The sequence below is a fragment of the Triticum aestivum genome, chromosome 2A (assembly GCF_018294505.1).
Source record: "Triticum aestivum cultivar Chinese Spring chromosome 2A, IWGSC CS RefSeq v2.1, whole genome shotgun sequence".
Classification (NCBI taxonomy): domain Eukaryota; kingdom Viridiplantae; phylum Streptophyta; class Magnoliopsida; order Poales; family Poaceae; genus Triticum; species Triticum aestivum.
Window position 1 is genome coordinate 778,937,879 of NC_057797.1, and position 17,694 is coordinate 778,955,572.

The window sequence follows — 17,694 nt, forward strand, 5'->3', positions numbered from 1 at the left end:
GCCGATCGAGGATGGGTGGTTGGACGCCGCCTCGGGGGCTGCGATCCCAATGGTGATCGAGCCGAACACCAGCCCCGCACTCCGCGAGACTCGTGACTCCAGGGAGCCGGACTCTTCTCCGGACTCCGAACCCTCTGCGCCCCTGCCGATCGAATCCGATTGGGCGCCGATCATGGAGTTCACTGCCGCGGACATCTTTCAGCACTCGCCTTTCGGCGATATTCTGAAGACACTGAAGTCTCTCTCCTTATCAGGAGAGCCCTGGCCGGACTACGGTCAGCAAGGTTGGGGTACGGACGATGAAGAAATTCAAAGCCCACCCACCACCCACTTTGTAGCCACTGTCGACGATTTAACCGACATGCTCGACTTCGAATCCGAAGACATCGATGGTATGGACGCTGATGAAGGAGACGATGAAGAACCAGCGCCTATTAGGCCCTGGAAAGCCACCTCATCATACGACATATACATGGTGGACACCCCAAAAGAAGGAGATGGCGATGGAACAGCGGAGGATGACCCCTCCAAGAAACAGCCTAAGCGTCGGCGTCAGCGGCGCCGATCAAAATCCCGCCAAAACAAATACGACGATTCCAGCACGGGAGATAATAATACTCCGAAGAGTGCCGAAGAAAACCCCCTCCAGCAAGATTTAGCACAGGAGGATGGAGAAACCAGCCCTCATGAGAGAGCGGCAGACAGAGAGGTCGAGGACGATAATTATATGTCGTGCTAGAGGATCCCGTCGAGCAAGAGCGTTTTCAACGCAGGCTTATGGCCATGGCAAGAAGCCTCAAGAAAAAACAGCAATAGCTTAGAGCTGATCAAGATTTGCTAGTCGACAGATGGACTGAAGTCCTTGCGGCCGAAGAGCATAAACTCGAACGCCCCTCCAAGACCTACCCAAAGCGCAGGTTGCTACCCCGACTAGAGCAGGAAGCACTTAAACCTGCATCACCTGCACTCGACACGGCCGATCGGCCACCTCGTGGCCGCGACAGAGAGGCCTCTCGGCCCTCCACGAAAGCCGCACCCCGTACCAAGGCACGGGAAAATGCGTCGGACCTACAAGATATGTTGGAGGACAAGGCAAGGCAAACAAGATCGATCTACGGATCGCGTGGGCGCCCCATGACTCGAGACGGTAACCGTCACGCCGGCCATAAATTCGGTAGGGCCGAACACAGTAGACAAAGCTCATTGGAGCTACGTCGTGATATAGCCCAGTACAGAGGCGCCGCACACCCTCTATGCTTCACAAACGAAATAATGGATCATCAAATCCCCGAGGGTTTCAAACCCGTAAACATCGAATCATATGATGGCACAACAGATCCTGTGGTATGGATCAAGGATTATCTCCTTCATATCCACATGGCCCGCGGTGATGATTTCCACGCCATCAAATACCTCCCACTCAAGCTTAAAGGACCAGCTCGGCATTGGCTTAACAGCTTGCCAACAGGATCAATCAGTTGTTGGGAGGACCTGGAAGCCGCATTCCTCGACAATTTCCAGGGCACTTATGTGCGACCCCCAGATGCCGATGACCTAAGTCACGTAATTCAGGAGCCAGAGGAATCGTCCAGGCAATTCTGGACACGATTCCTAACAAAGAAAAATCAAATAGTCGACTATCCGGACGCTGAGGCCCTAGCAGGCTTCAAGCACAATATCCGTGACGAGTGGCTTGCCCGGCACCTCGGACAGGAAAAGCCGAAGTCTATGGCAGCACTCACGACACTCATGACCCGCTTTTGCGTGGGAGAAGACAGCTGGCTTGCTCGTAGCAACAATATGACCAAGAACCCTGGTAATTCGGATACCAGGGACAGTAGTGGCAGGTCACGTCGCAACAAGCAGAAGCGCCGCATTAACGGCGACAATGCTGAGGATACGGCAGTTAATGCCGGATTCAGAGGCTATAAATCCGGTCAGCGGAAAAAGCCATTCAAAAGAAATCCTAGGGGCCCGTCCAGTTTGGACCAAATACTCGACCGCTTGTGCCAAATACATGGCACCCCCGAAAAGCCGGCCAATCACACCAACATGGATTGTTGGGTGTTCAAGCAGGCAGGCAAGTTAAATGCCGAAAATACAGACAAGGGGCTGCATAGCGATGACGACGAAGAGCCCCGGCCGCCGAACAACAGTGGACAGAAGGGTTTTCCCCCACAGGTGCGGACGGTGAACATGATATACGCAACCCACATCCCCAAGAGGGAGCGGAAGCGCGCGTTAAGGGACGTATACGCGATAGAGCCAGTCGCCCCAAAGTTCAACCCATGGTCCTCCTACCCGATCACCTTTGATCGAAGGGACCATCCCACTAGCACCCGTCATGGCGGATTCGCCGCATTGGTTCTAGACCCAATTATTGACGGATTTCATCTCACTAGAGTCCTTATGGACGGCGGGAGTAGCCTGAACCTGCTTTACCAGGGTACAGTGCGGAAAATGGGCATAGATCCCTCGAGGATTAGGCCCACCAAAACGACCTTTAAAGGCGTAATACCAGGTGTAGAGGCCAACTGTACAGGCTCAGTCACACTTGAAGTGGTCTTCGGATCTCCGGATAACCTCTGAAGCGAGGAGTTAATCTTCGACGTAGTCCCATTCCGCAGTGGCTATCACGCACTGCTCGGACAAACCGCATTCGCCAAGTTCAATGCGGTACCACACTATGCATACCTTAATCTCAAAATGCCAGGCCCTCGAGGAGTAATTATGGTCAATGGAAACACCGAACGCTCCCTCCGAACGGAGGAGCACACGGCGGCCCTTGCAGCGGAAGTACAAAGCAGCCTCTCCAGACAGTTCTCCAGTCCGGCCATTAAATGTCCGGACACCGTCAAGCGCGCCCGGAGTAACCGACAACAAGACCGCATGGCACGCTCCGAGTGGGCGTAGCAATGCGGCCCCAACCCTAGCCCTCGCAAAAATGCGGCACCGGTACTTCGCGTACATAACTACGCTCTAGAAATACCATGGGTACAGGGGGAGGGGCACCATCACGGCACGCCCAAAACACGGCTTAAACCGCACCAGGAGCTGCCGATTATTTAATTTTCTCTTACTTTTAGGACTCCACTCTTCGGAAGGCCTATTCGGCAGTTTAATTGCCACACAAACGATGCAAGAACCGGGGAAGCAGAGAAGCCACGCCGCATTACGGAACTCCCAGGTGGTCTCTATCACGAGCAGTATACCTGTTTCGCATACTATTCCATAGCTTGCCCCTGGAATGGACATGTTACATAGTCCAACCTTTTTCTTATCGCATTATTTGTATCGTTCTGCTTTGATCGCAGCCCTCTTTAATAAACAATGCATAGCTTTTGTCTATTTTTGTATTACTCTTTTTTAATATATGTTCCTTAACGACATGTTGCATCCGTACACTTTGGTACGACCAAAATACGCCAGGGGCTTTAGTACCCCTCAATATGGTGTGAGAATTCCGAACACTTTAACAAGTGCGGCACCCCGAACTTATAGCATTATATGCATCGGCTCTGAATCATGTCTTGGGTCAATAGTTGGGTTTGCCTGGCTCCTATGTTTTGGTGCCTTACGTTCCGCTATATCGGCTAAGGTAGCACTAGGAGAACCACTGCGATTGTGCCCCAGTTGAGCTGGGTCGAGCACCTCAGTGGAGAAAGCTAAAACTGACTGTCATGATGAAGCGAGAGCTGGTCGCTATTCGAGAGGTTTTTCGAGTCCCTAAAGACTTATGCCGCTTAGAGAGAGGAGCCGGCTCTGTCCGGCCAAGGCGTGGATAGCGCCCCGAACTCGGTCTTCCGAATACCAGGGGCTTCACCAAAATTTAAAATTATAGAATTCTATGGCTAAGTGAGAGTGTTCACGCATTATAGTCCGATTGCCTTATTCGTTGGGCTGAGCGCCTCCCTCGAAGGACCCAAACATGGGAAAAAGAGCGCTCAGGTTTATCCCCGAACACCCCAGCACTAGCGGCACGGGGGCAGAAGCCGACGACTTGCCATCTCTTAGAATTGATAAACAGCCGCATAGAAGGTAATATTTTAAATTCCAACAGCATGGCTTAGCGCATATGAACAAGTTTTCAGCGCACGGGACAAAACAAGCAAGTTTCACTCAAAAATTACATCCCTAGAACATTCATCCGCCACAAGGCAGGCACCCTTCAGAACATCCTTATAATAATTCTCGGGCTTGCGATGCTCTTTCCCCGGCGGTGGCCCGTCCTTCACAAGCTTCTCAGCATCCAGCTTGCCCCAGTGCACCTTAGCACGGGCAAGGGCCCTACGGGCACCTTCAATGCAGACGGAGCGCTTGATGACTTCGAGCCATGGACATGCCTCCACCAGCCGCCGCATTAGCCCGAAATAGCTCCCAGGCAGAGCCCCTCCAGGCCACAGCCGAACTATGAGGCCCTTCATGGCCTGTTCGGCCGCCTTGTGGAGCTCGACCAGTTGCTTCAGCTGGTCGCTCAGGGGCACGGGGTGTCCGGCCTCAGCATACTGAGACCAGAACACCTTCTCTGTCGAGCTTCCCTCCTCCTCTCGATAGAATGCGGCAGCATCGGACACACTCCGGGGAAGATCTATGAACGCTCCTGGAGAGCTCCGGATTCGGGTAAGTAACAAGTAACTCACGTTTATGTGTTTGCTTTGCATAAAGAATGCCTTGCCCGTCGCTATCTTCTTCACCTCATCCAACTCCTAGAGGGTCTTCTGGGATTCGGCCTTGGCAGACTTGGCATTTTCAATAGCCACCGCGAGCTCGGACGCTCGCGTCTTTGAGTCAAGCTCCAAACTCTCATGTTTTTCCATAAGAGCCTGGAGCTCTTGTCGCACCTTGCCAACCTCGGCCTCATACTTCTCCCGCTTGGTGCGCTCCGCGGCCGCCGTCTTCTCAGCCTCGAGCAGCTCTTGCTTAAGGGTCGCCACCTCAGATGTGGCCCCTAAAATAGCCACGATAATCCTGTCATTTTTTGCAATTGCACCTTTTTATATATATATTTAAACAAGGTATTTCTTACCTTCATTGTCCTCGAGCTGCTTCTTGGCACGCCCGAGCTCTTGCTCGGACCGCTCGAGGTTCTGCTTTAGCGTGTCCACTTCCGCAGTCAGTGTGGCGGACGCAAGCAGAGAAGCCTGCATACGCATATTGACTCCTTTTTGTTAGACTCCTGCGAATTTTATTTGATCCTCTATTCGGCTTTTCTTCCCGAACGCCAAACAGAGCATCAGTGGCTACTGTCTATGCGGTAATATTATTTACACATTCCTTACTTACCTCAAAGCCTGTCAAAAGGCTAGTACAAGCTTCAGTCAGTCCGCTTTTGGCGGACTGAACCTTCTGGACCACCGCACTCATAATGGTGTGGTGCACCTCGTCGATGGAGGCACCCTTGAGCGCCTCCAACAGATTGACCGGCGCCTCCGGTTGGACGGGGGTCACCGGCACGGAGGGCCTGCTCCTCTTGGAAGGAGGTCGCCCGCTGGACTCTGGAACCTTTGAAGGTTCTGGAGCAGTGTCCGGCCTAGAACTGGACTTGGAGCCCTGGAGGGTTTCATCCCCTTTACTCCTGGAGTCCGGGAGGTCGCCTTGCGGCGCCTCTAGGACCACCTCCTCCCAGATTGGAACCTGTTGGGACAACACTTCGGTGTCGTCCGTAGGGCGGGGGGAGGAAGCCATCGGAAGCGAATTCACATCCGACGAGTCCAGTGAACCGCTCGACGACGCGTCGAGCCGGTCTTTGGGTGGGCTGCATAATCATATTCGACATAAGGGAAAGTTGTGCAATAAAGGAATACTATGAATTACTCCGGTATCCGGATACTTACGATTTCGCCAGGGGCTTGGCCCTGGACGGCCACTCCTCTTCGTCGTCGTCGGCGTTGGTGGAGTAGTCCGGAGGAAGGGTTTTCCCCTTCTTGGACCCTTCGGCCTCCCCAGTCGGGGCGACCTTCCTTTTCTTCCCTTCCCCCGCTGGAGGGGGAGAGGTCTCTTCTTCCTCCTCCTCATCTTCATGGGAGGAGTGTGTCTTGGAGCTGTCGGACGATGGATCCGACGCCTCCTGGCGCCGGGCACTCTTTCGAGTCCCCGTGGCCTTCTTCTTGGCCTTCTTCTCCGACACCACATAGGGTGCCGGAACCAGCAGCTTCGCTAGACGAGCGTCCGCTGGGCCTTCGGGCAAAGGAGCCGGATAGTTGATTTGTCCGGACGTCTGCTGCCAATCCTGTCAAAGGCAAGGGAGCTCAGATCCCGCGTGGAGTCAAACTATGAAAAACTGATACCCTATAAAAATAGCTTACTGCACGAGCGTGACGCTGCATGCTGAATCCGCGATCCTCGGTTGCGGATGCGGGGGCCTCGGCGCCTTTGAAAAGCACCTTCCAGGCATCTTCGTACGTCGTGTCGAAGAGCCTACTCAGAGTTCGGTGCCGCGTCGGGTCGAACTCCCACAGGTTGAAAGCCCGTTGTTGACACGGGAGGATCCGGCGGATGAGCATAACCTGGACTACGTTGACAAGCTTGAGCTGCTTGTCCACCAGGGTTTGGACGCATGTTTGGAGTCCGGTCAGCTCTCCTTTTTTACCCCATAACAGGCCCGTCTCTTTCCAGGACGTGAGCCGCATTGGGGGTCCGGATCGGAACTCGGGGGCTGCGACCCACTTGGGGTCGCACGGCTCGGTGATGTAAAACCACCAAGATTGCCACCCCTTCAGGGTCTCCACAAAGGAGCCCTCGAGCCATAAGATGTTGGGCATCTTGCCCACCATGGCGCCTCCGCACTCCACCTGGTTGCCACGCACCACCTTCGGCTTGACGTTAAAAGTCTTGAGCCATAGGCCGAAATGGGGGCGGATGCGGAGGAAGGCCTCGCACACGACGATAAACGCCGAGATGTTGAGGACAAAGTTCGGGGCCAGATCGTGGAAATCCAGACCATAGTAGAACATGAGCCCCCGGAAAAATGGGTGGAGAGGGAAACCCAGTCCGCGGAGGAAATGGGGGAGGAACACCACCCTCTCATGGGGCCTAAGGGTAGGGATGAGCTGCCCCCCTTCGGGAAGCCGGTGCGCAATGTCGTTGGACAAGTATCCGGCCTTCCTTAGTCTTTTGATGTGTCCCTCCGTAACGGAGGAGACCATCCACTTGCCTCCCGCTCCGGACATGGTTGGAGAAGGTTGAGGTGGGGAGTGCGGATTTGGGCGCTGGAGCTCGAGTGCGCGAAAATGGATAGGCAAAGGAGGAAGAAGGCGTAGGTGAAAAGGTGGATCCTTATCCCCTTATATGGGTGGACGCAGCTATGCGTCCCCACCAGCCTGGTAAAACTCGCTTATCTCCCGAGCACCGTAATCAATGGCACGGTTGGGTTACCCACGCCCGTATTGATGAGAATCCCGGAATAAGGGGACACGGTCTCTGCTTTAACAAGACGTGCCAAGGAAACCGCCTCGCATGATGCGCTGAGGTGGGATAATGAAACGACTCGGATAAAGGCTTGGCCGTGGTGTGTCACACTACGGAATACGTCAGCAGATTAGATTTGTGTAAATATTATTCTCTCTATGGCAATATGTGGAAACTTATTTTGCAGAGCCGGACACTATCTTTGTGTTCAAAATCTTCTATAAAGTACTTGGAGGAGGAACCCGCCTTGCAATGCCGAAGACAATCTGCGCGCCGGACTCGTCGTCATTGAAGCCTGGTTCAGGGGCTACTGAGGGAGTCCTGGATTAGGGGGTGTCCGGATGGTCGGACTATACCTTCAGCCGGACTCCTGGACTATGAAGATACAAGATTGAAGACTTCGTCCCGTGTCCGGAAGGGACTTTCCTTGGCGTGGAAGGCAAGCTTGGCGATACGGATATGTAGATCTCCTACCATTGTAACCGACTTTGTGTAACCCTAACCCTCTCTGGTGTCTATATAAACCGGAGGGTTTTAGTCCGTAGGACAACATACAGAACAAAAATCATACCATAGGCTAGCTTCTAGGGTTTAGCCTCTTCGATCTCGTGGTAGATCTACTCTTGTACTACCCATATCATCAATATTAATCAAGCAGGACGTAGGGTTTTACCTCCATCGAGAGGGCCCGAACCTGGGTAAAACTCCGTGTCCCTTACCCTGTTACCATCCGACCTAGACGCACAGTTCGGGACCCCCTACCCGAGATTCGCCGGTTTTGACACCGAGAGCGGCCCTCAGCCAAACCTCCGCTTGAAACCATGATGAAGGGGATCGGAAAAATTGCAACTTCTCCAAAAAGTCGCTAAGACACCTGCCCCACGGTGGGCGCCAACTGTCGTGGTTCTAAGCCTGACAGTAGAATAGGGGGTAGGAATGTAGAGGCAAGATCCTAGCTATGGAGGAGTTGTACACACGAGTTTTACGAGTTTAGGCCCTTCTCGGAGGAAGTAACAACCCTACGTCTCGAAGCCTGGAGGCGGTCGACTAGATATATGCGTGTGTATTACAAAGGGTGCGAACCCTTGTCCCAGAGGAGGGGGTGGCTTATATAGAGTGCGCCAGGACCCCAGCTCCCCTTCGTTACACAGGGTTCAATGTTCATTAGGGAGGAGCGTTACCGGTAACGTCTGAAGTAAAGTGCTATAAATGATTGTTAAAGCTATGAGTAAATCCCGATCGTTGCGGAGTGAGTGGCTTCACATCTTCTGGTAGTCGAGTGGTTGTTCGTATGGTCGAGTGTCTTCAAGACTGTCGAGTGGAACATAGCTTCATGGTCGAGTGGATGATGATTTCTCCTCGACTGCTTCTGGTTCTTTTAGAGATGTCCTTGGGGAGGGTATCTTGGACAGATCCATGACCCTACCCTAGGTACATAGCTTCGTCAGGTGGCACCCCTCCCAGCTTGACCCAGACCTCGGGCATCTCCAACCCCTTAGGCGCATCGAGGATAGCATCGCGAATGTCAGCCATGAGGTTGTTTAGGGAGAGGAAGAGTTTGGCGCTGCGCGTGGCCATCCGGAGCATGGCTGGGTCTAGGAAAACCACCAAAAATGGGCCGCCGTCGAGGGGGGATCTGCCAATCCCAGGAGCCCTCAAACAGATGCGGCAGCTCTACCTCCAGGATCTCCTTCGTGAGCACGCCCGGCGCCGCCGACAGCATGGCCGCGTTGGCCCGCACCAGGATTTGCGGCTCCTCCCTCTCGTCTTCGTGGTATTGCAGGCAGAAGAATCCATCACTGGAGATGGCATGCCCCATGGTTTGGAGAAGCAAGGGCTTGCCGCGGGTCGGGCACTGGGACGAGGTGTGGCCTTCCTTGGTGCATACGACATAGAGGGGCTTGAAAGTTCACATATTTTGGAAGTGGCTTTTGCGACCGCACTTGAAAAACTCCAGGCCATCCGCTTCTTCAATGGGGATTAGCTCCGCCTCCATGCCCTTGGAAGAGGATGGCATCTTAGATCTGGGTGGGAGGGGCGGCTTAGAGGCTGCTGCCCTGCGGGCTTTGACTTTTGCTTCTTGGCGAAGGGATCGCCGACGCGGTCGCCGCCCTGAGACGCCTACAGCCCCTTGCGCTTGAGCTCGAGGCCGCGCTTCTTGTACTCCTCCTCCTCCTTTTTTCTTTCATGTTCCTTGAGCCACCATGCGGGCGGCGGCCCCCATCTGTCATCTTCATCAGTGCGCTCCGCCCCCTGAGTCGAAGAGCTCTGGCGCCGTGCGCGGTCACGGTCCCGCGGCGGCTCCATGGCCGGCTTCTCCACCCTTCGATCTTGCTTGGATCCCATCGCCACTACCGTAGCAAAGGAGCGCACCAGTGGAGGAGAAGGGGGAATGGGGATGAGAAAGCGGGCGGAGTGACCGAAGCGCCGCACCTCCGATTTGGAGGCAGGAAACCCTAATGAGGCAGCTAGGGTTCCCCGGGGCAGCCAGAGCCACTTATATGGCTTGGGTGCCATGCCAGGTGTGGGCTGGGCCGCGTCCAGCGGAACGAGCTGGGCCTTAGAGACAGGCGCGACCACCTGACCCTCAGCCAGCGCCCTCGACTGGGCCGCATCACCCTCGGGCCTAGAGATGGGCCGCAGCCCGGCCCAGCGGCCTGTCCCACTGGCGTAGCTGGCGACTCGCCCCCAACCCTAGGTCGAGGATCCTGCGGTTCCGCCTGCGCCGCCACCGACACGGGGCCGGCCAACGCCGGCGCGAGCGGGCCCTGGCCAGGGAGAAGAAGCAGGCCAACGTTCTGGGACTCAGGCCGCTACTGAACATCAGTACCAGTACTGCTAGACATTTGATTTCTTGTCAGAAGTATTATTGATGTAATATGCCAGGATGGGACAGCTAGTGCACCGTATTTTCTTGTCCTGGCAGGGGATATGCTTCCAACTTCCAACTCAGCAATGGGTTTTCAGCAGGCTCTAGTCGTGTGGTCTATTCATTCATACGGATAGTCAATTCGGAGCCAATAAGAAAAATCTAATACCTTTTAGAATATTTTAGTTTTTCTTTTTTAATGATTCAAAATTGTTCATTAAATTTTGTGACTTGTGAGACATATTATTTAGTACATCGATCGTAGCAATTCTTCATTTAAAATTGACTCGGCATGCAATAATTTAATGCTCAGGAAAATAGCTGGCCAAATCCGTAGAGGACCATAAAAATGGGATGGAATCTAACTATGCCATGCCCAAATAAAACAGAATAAATATGCCAAACATATAATTAACTATGTTATATTAATTGCTTGTACTGGGAAATTATTATTAACCTTTAATCAATTGAAGCAGTGTTGTACTTTCTGTTATGGAATGTATATATATCAACATATATGCCAACATGTTTGAATTTCAGGAATTTTTGTACGCTGGGTTGATCTTTGAATACAATTTATAATAGGCTTTAATCACATGAATACTTGTTATCTAGAGTATACTTAGTTTATTTGCTATAATCAATTCCACTGAGCTATTCATATTTAGGTTTCTATGTGACACTAGTTTTTTTTCCTTTGTCTCTGATAAATATATGTTCTGAAATACATATTCACAATATCCATCTATATCATATGGGCATAGCTAACTTCGCTATTGTTGTAGGGCGAAGTCGTTTGTATCTCACTATCTCTTGGCATACACAAATAAGCTGGCATAATATTACTTTTGTGTTAGGAATATAATGGTCCATCTTCATCAACGTTACTCTTTACTAGGTCTTCTGGCTGGTTGAGTGGGCGTGGAGACTATACGGCCGGGAAGCCATCCTTGAGGCCATCGAAAAGAAGCTGGATGGTAACTACAACACGGCGGAACTAGAGGGTGATTGTCGTCGGGTTGTGGTGCACGCACCCAGGCCTGGCCCGAGCGTGTGACCGTCCATTAGGACAGCCAGTTTACGGTGCTACGTTCAGGTGAGCAAGGGCTATGGCCCCTGTCGGTGTCAAAACCGGCAGACCTCGGGGTATGGGGTCCAGAGCTGTAGATCTCTTACAGATGATAACAGGAACAGGAGAGACGATATTTACCCAGGTTCGGGCCCTCTTGATGGAGGTAAAAACCTATATCCTGCTTTTGTTTATATTGATGGAAATATCGAGTACAAACTTGATCTACCTCGAGATTGTAAGTTGTGTTCTAACCCTAGGGCTAGATGAATGTAATTGTGATTCGGTCCCCTCTACGGGCTAAACCCCTTGGCTTATATACACGTTAGGTAGGGCAACTAGGGTTACATGGTCGCTATCCACGGGCGCATATGGAGGCGGCAGGAGATGTCTTGGAGTATACAGCAAGTCTTCGGCGGATGCAGTCTTGATTCGTTTCCAGCGTGTAGCTTCCGAAGTCCGCCTTCACGGGAATGAGGGCCCATCGGCCCGGCCCGAGGACCACAGGCCGACTAGGTTAGTACTTCCTAGTCCAGGACACCGTCAGCCTCCAAACCATGGTAAAAAACAGGAAGAATTTTTTAGGGGTGTTTAGATTAGGAGAAATATAGCCTCCCCCTCCCAAATCCTGCCTAGCTCCACCAATGAGGACAACCATTGGCACGTTCCAGCCAAAGGTCGACCAAACCTGCTACCAGCTGTGGACGCTGATGTTTGAGCCATCATCGCCACTAACCTGGGCTAATATCAGTGGGATGTCTTCATCATCCTCCCACACCATTGGGATGCCGTCATCGACATCATCCAGCATGCCGTCGCACACCTCTTGTACCACATCCTTCGATGCTAGCACTTCGATGACTAGTTCAAAGACCTCTTCCTCACTACTGAAACATCAGAACCCATAGTAATTTATGGTGTTGGTTTGTTCTGTTCTCAGGAGTGTTGATGTAATGATTGTTGGAACACGTCCTCTACCTCAATACCGAATCCACCGGATGGATAACCAGCGCCACCGGATGGATAACCAGTGGGTGCACTTCGTGCGCTCACCCACGTTCGCATGCACGGCATGCTCGGCCTGTGAGCCGTTGTAGCTAACTCACCACCCACCCCACCCTGTATCTCTCCTCCTCATGTAACTGCATATATACCCCCTCGAGGGACTGAATACAGTGTGTGGTGATTGCTCCATTACTCAACTTGGTATCAGTTTCTTCGATCCCCTGCTTCCGCCATGAATCGTCTTCTTCGCCACACCCGCTTGGCCAACCTCGACACTCCTCCCAGCAACCCCTTCGCTCCCATCCCCGCGGCTCGCGCTCCTCCAGCTGCTGACCGGGGCAAGCAGCCTCTCGACGAGCCCGTGCTGCCTCCTCCCTCAACCCTCGCGCCAGCTGCCGCACCGGCTCGTGCTGCCCCGGCTCGTGCTCTAGCGATCGCTCTGCATATGGCCGGCAGCGAGCTCGTCGTCCCGCGCCTCAACGTCAGCACCTCCAGCGCCCCCAACCCTGATGTCGGTCCCTCCGCCACCAGCGTCCTCCCCAACTCCATCGCGCACCACTTCCACCGGAAACTCGAGCTCGAAACGGGTAACTACTCTAAGTGGCGTCAATTGTTCTACTTCATATGTTGTCGCCACAACGTGCAGCACCACCTCGACGTCGCCGCGGCGCCGCTTCACCAAAGAGCCGTCTGGTGAAACGATGACATCACCATCGTCCTCTGGATGTATGAGGTGATCGCTGAAGATCTCCAGGACGTCGTGATGTCCCCCAAGAGCATGGCGCGTGATGTTTGGGTCCAGCTCCACCTGCTGTTCCGCGCCAATCAACCGGGCCGCGCCATCATCCTCGAGGCGGAATTCCGCAACATGGTGCAGGGCAACCTCTCCGTCGCTGAATACAGCGTGAGGCTCAAGGCGCTCGCCGACGCGCTTGGCGTAGTCAGCGTCACCATCTCCGACCAAGCCCTCATGCTCCAGCTCATCCGCGGGCTCAGCCGTCGCTTCCAGGTGATGGCGACTCTCCTTCCGATGCCGAACCCCTTCTCGTCCTTCATCCAGGCCCGCTCCTGGCTCCTTCTAGAGGAGCTCTCCGCCAACGAGCGGGCTCGCATCGACGAGCAAGGTGCGGGATCACCGACCGCGCTCACCATTGGCCGCGCCACCGACACTAGCAGCGACCGCGCCGGCGCCCCCGCCGGTGACAGGGGCAAGGGCGACACCCCCTCTCCTCCCGCTGACAGGCCGGCGCGCGGCCATGGACGCGGCCGTGGGCATGGACGCGGCTCCCCCGGCTCCTCGTCTTCAGGAAACTCCAACACGGGCAACCGTGGCACTCCCGCTCCTGCCGCAAACGCTCGTCCGTGGCTGGGCTACTTCGCCCCCTGGGACACGCGTTCCCTCCCCTGCCGCACCAGCTCCGCGCACCGTGGTCCGCGCCCAATGTGCCGGCGTCCTCGGGCCTCGTTTGCCTCCGCCGCACCATGCGTACCCGGTCGCAGCGCCCCCGGTCGCGGCCGGCCCCTTCTGGGAGCAGTACCATCAGCTCAACACGGCGCTCCACAACCTGTCCATGCAGCAGTGGCAGCACGCCGGCGCCGCCCCGGACTAGATCCTCGACGCGGGGGCTTCCTCCCACGTAGCTGGTAAGAAGACCACCCTCACCTCTTGTTCTTCCCCTTTACTGCATCACTCCCAGGGCATCACCATTGGGGATGGGTCTCGCCTTCCCATCAAAACCGTTGGCCGCGCCCAACTTTCCTCCTTCACACTCAACGACGTCCTCGTCACACCTTCTATCATTCGCAATCTCATTTCTGTTCGCCGTTTTACAATTGACATTTTTTATACCATTGAGTTTGATCCCTATGGTTTCACTGTGAAGGACCTAGCGACGGGGCGCGTCATGATGAGGTCCAGTAGCCATGGAGATTTGTATCCATTCTTCGGCAACTCCGGCTTCCAGCATGCTCTTTCCGCCGTCAACGACTTGTGGCATCTCCGCCTAGGCCACCCCAGCAATAACTCTATTTCCATTTTAGCTAAAGATTTCCTTCCTTCATGTAATAATGGCGTGACCAAAACTAGTATTTGTTCCTCATGCCAATTAGGAAAGCAGCCACAGCTGCCTTTTTCTTCTTCAACTTCTGTCACTACAACGCCATTTCAATTAATACATTGTGATTCATGGACCTCTCCCATGTGTAGTTTTTCTGGATTTCAATATTATCTTGTGATACTTGACGACTTCTCCCACTACTCCTGGACTATTCCTCTACGCAAATAATCCGACACCGCCGACGTAATCACTCGCTTCTTCATCTACGTCCAAACACAGTTCCATGTCACCATTCAATGCATGCAATGCGACAACGGCGGAGAATTCCTCACCACCCCTTTACGGTCCCTTTTCTCCACCCACGGCTCCTCTTTCCGTCTCTCTTGCCCCCACACCTCGCCGCAGAACGGGAAGGCAGAGCGACTCATTCGTACGACCAACGACATCCTTCGGGTTCTTCTCATCCATGCCCATCTACCACTCGAATTCTGGGTTGAGGCGCTCCACGTTGCTACCCATGTCCTCAATCGTCGTCCATCATTCGCTATCCAGCACCAAACTCCTCACTTCCGTCTACTTGGGCATCACCCCACCTACGACCACCTTAGGGTGTTTGGATGCCTGTGTTTTCCTAACACATACTCCACTAGCCCGCACAAGCTTGCCCTTCGCGCCATCCGTTGCGTTTTCCTTGGGTATGCCCTCGAACATAAGGGCTATCATGGCCTCGACCTAGCCTCTCGGCACGTCACGTTTAACAAAACAGAATTTCCGTATCTCCCTGCTTCCCCTCCCGCACGTAACCCCCTGGCCACAGAATATCCCGGGGCAGAAATCATTCCTGTGCGCCGCGCCCTACCTACCTCGTCCATATCAAACCCGGGATACGCGCGTCTTGGATCCGCTGCCACCTCGCGACCCGTTGTCGATCGACCTCCCGCATCTCCCTGTCCATCCGCGCCACCCAGCCAGCCAACTCCACCTGTCGCCTCCCCACGCAGCGGTCCACCAATCAGCCCCCGCGCTTGGCCCGCCGCGCCCTCCCCAACCAACATGCGCTCGCCCGCGGGCCCCTCCACTACACCCCCATGCAGTCCTGCATCCACGCCCCCGCGCACGTCGCCCCCACATGCACACTCGCCATCTCCTGGCCCCGCTGCTACACCCTCATGCAGCCTTGCATGCAAACCCTCCCCCTCCTACACCCGCCCAACCACCTCGCACCGTTCCGGTCACTCCATCCTCCAACGTCCATTCCATGCGCACCAGGGCCAAGATCGGCTTCGCCCAACCAAAGCAGAACGTTTCCCTCCACACCACTACCTCCGCCATCAGTCCTATCCCATCCTCCTATCGCGTTGCCCTAAAAGACCCCAACTGGTACAACGCCATGCTAGAGGAGTATGATGCACTAATGCGGAATGATACGTGGTGTTTGGTGTCTCGTCCTGCGGGTGCTAACGTGGTGACAGGAAAATGGATCTTCCGGCACAAGCTCAACCATGACGGCACTCTCGCTCGCTATATGGCGCGATGGGTGCTCCGCGGCTTCACACAGTAGGCCGGCGTCGACTACGGCGAGACCTTCAGCCCCGTCGTCAAGCCAGCCATGGTCCAGACCATCCTGAGCATTGCCGCCGGGAAGTCCTGGCCAATCCACCAGTTGGACATGAAGAACATCTTTCTCCACGGCCACCTCGCCGAGACCGTCTACAGCCAGCAACCATCCGGCTTCGTCGACTCCGTCTGGCCGTCTCACGTGTGTCGCCTCAACCGCTCACTGTATGGCCTAAAGCAGGCTCCCCGTGCCTGGTTCTCGCGCTTCACCAACTACCGCCGCGCCCTCGGCTTCACTGCATCACCCTCGGACTCGTCGTTGCTCATCCTTCGACATGGGCGCCATCTCGCCTACCTGCTGGTGTACGTGGACGACATCATCCTCACCGCCAGCACCGATGCTCTCCTTCTGCGCATCATCGCGTCGCTACACGCTGAGTTCTCCATGATGGACCTCGGCGTACTGCACCACTTCCTCGGCATCAACGTCAAGACCACCGCGACTAGGCTCTTTCTCTCGCAGGAGCAATATGCTCTCGAGATCCTCGCCCGCGCCGGCATGCTCAACTGCAAGCCCATCGCCACGCCAGTCGACACGCTCGCCAAGTTGTCCGGCGACTCTGGCCCGCTCTTCCACGACCCGACACTCTACCGTAGCCTCGTGGGCGCGCTCCAGCACATCACCCTGATGCGGCCGGACCTGTCCTACGCCGTCCAGCAGTGTTGTCTCTTCATGCACGCGCCGCGCGAGGCTCACTTCCAGCTCGTTAAGCGCATTCTGCGCTACCTACGCGGGACTACTCACCTCGGCCTTCAGCTCCACCGCTCCGCCGCGTCCGAGCTTGTCGCTTATTCGAATGCTGACTGGATGGGCTGCCGCGACACACGCAAGTACACATCCGTATATTGCGTCTTCCTCGGGCCCAACCTGCTCACTTGGTCCTCCAAGCGGCAGAACATGGTCTCCCGCTCGAGTGCCGAAGCCGAGTACCACGTCGTCGCCAACGCCGTTGCCGAGTCCGCCTGGCTACGTCAACTTCTCGGCGAGCTTCACCAACCTCCTGCGCATGCCACCGTCATCTATTGCGACAATGTCAGTGCCATGTACATGTCCAGCAACCCGGTACAACATCAACGCACAAAGCACGTAGAGATCGATCTCCACTTCGTACGAGAATGTGTGGCGCTCGGCGAGGTGCGCGTCCAGCACGTCCCTACCAGCTCTCAGTTTGCGGATATCTTCACGAAGGGTCTTCCGACCTCCGTCTTCGGCGAGTTACGCTCCAGCCTCAACGTACGAGAACCCCGGGGGGTGGAACACGTCCTCTACCTCAAGACCGATTCCACCGGATGGATAACCAGTGCGTGCACTTCATGCGCTCACCCACGTTCGCATGCACGGCATGCTCGGCATGTGAGCCGTTGTAGCTAACTCACACCCCCCCCCCCCCTCCCTGAATACAGTGTGTGGTGATTGCTCCATACAACATCAACGCACAAAGCACGTAGAGATCGATCTCTACTTCGTACGAGAATGTGTGGCGCTCGGCGAGGTGCGCGTCCAGCACGTCCCTACCAGCTCTCAGTTTGCGGATATCTTCACGAAGGGTCTTCCGACCTCCGTCTTCGGCGAGTTACGCTCCAGCCTCAACGTACGAGAACCCCGGGGGGTGGAACACGTCCTCTACCTCAAGACCGATTCCACCGGATGGATAACCAGTGCGTGCACT

The 17,694-nt window shown here is 54.9% G+C and overlaps 1 protein-coding gene across 1 annotated transcript; it reads left to right on the plus strand.

Moving 5' to 3' along the window:
- Nucleotides 1-12,541: 12,541 nt before the first annotated feature.
- On the plus strand, nucleotides 12,542-14,506 carry LOC123186705 (translation initiation factor IF-2). Its single transcript, XM_044598421.1, has 2 exons — nucleotides 12,542-13,994; nucleotides 14,234-14,506. Exons 1-2 carry the CDS (start codon nucleotides 13,075-13,077, stop codon nucleotides 14,238-14,240), a joined length of 927 nt encoding a protein of 308 aa, XP_044454356.1. The 5' UTR covers nucleotides 12,542-13,074; the 3' UTR covers nucleotides 14,241-14,506.
- The last annotated feature ends 3,188 nt before the right edge of the window (nucleotides 14,507-17,694 follow it).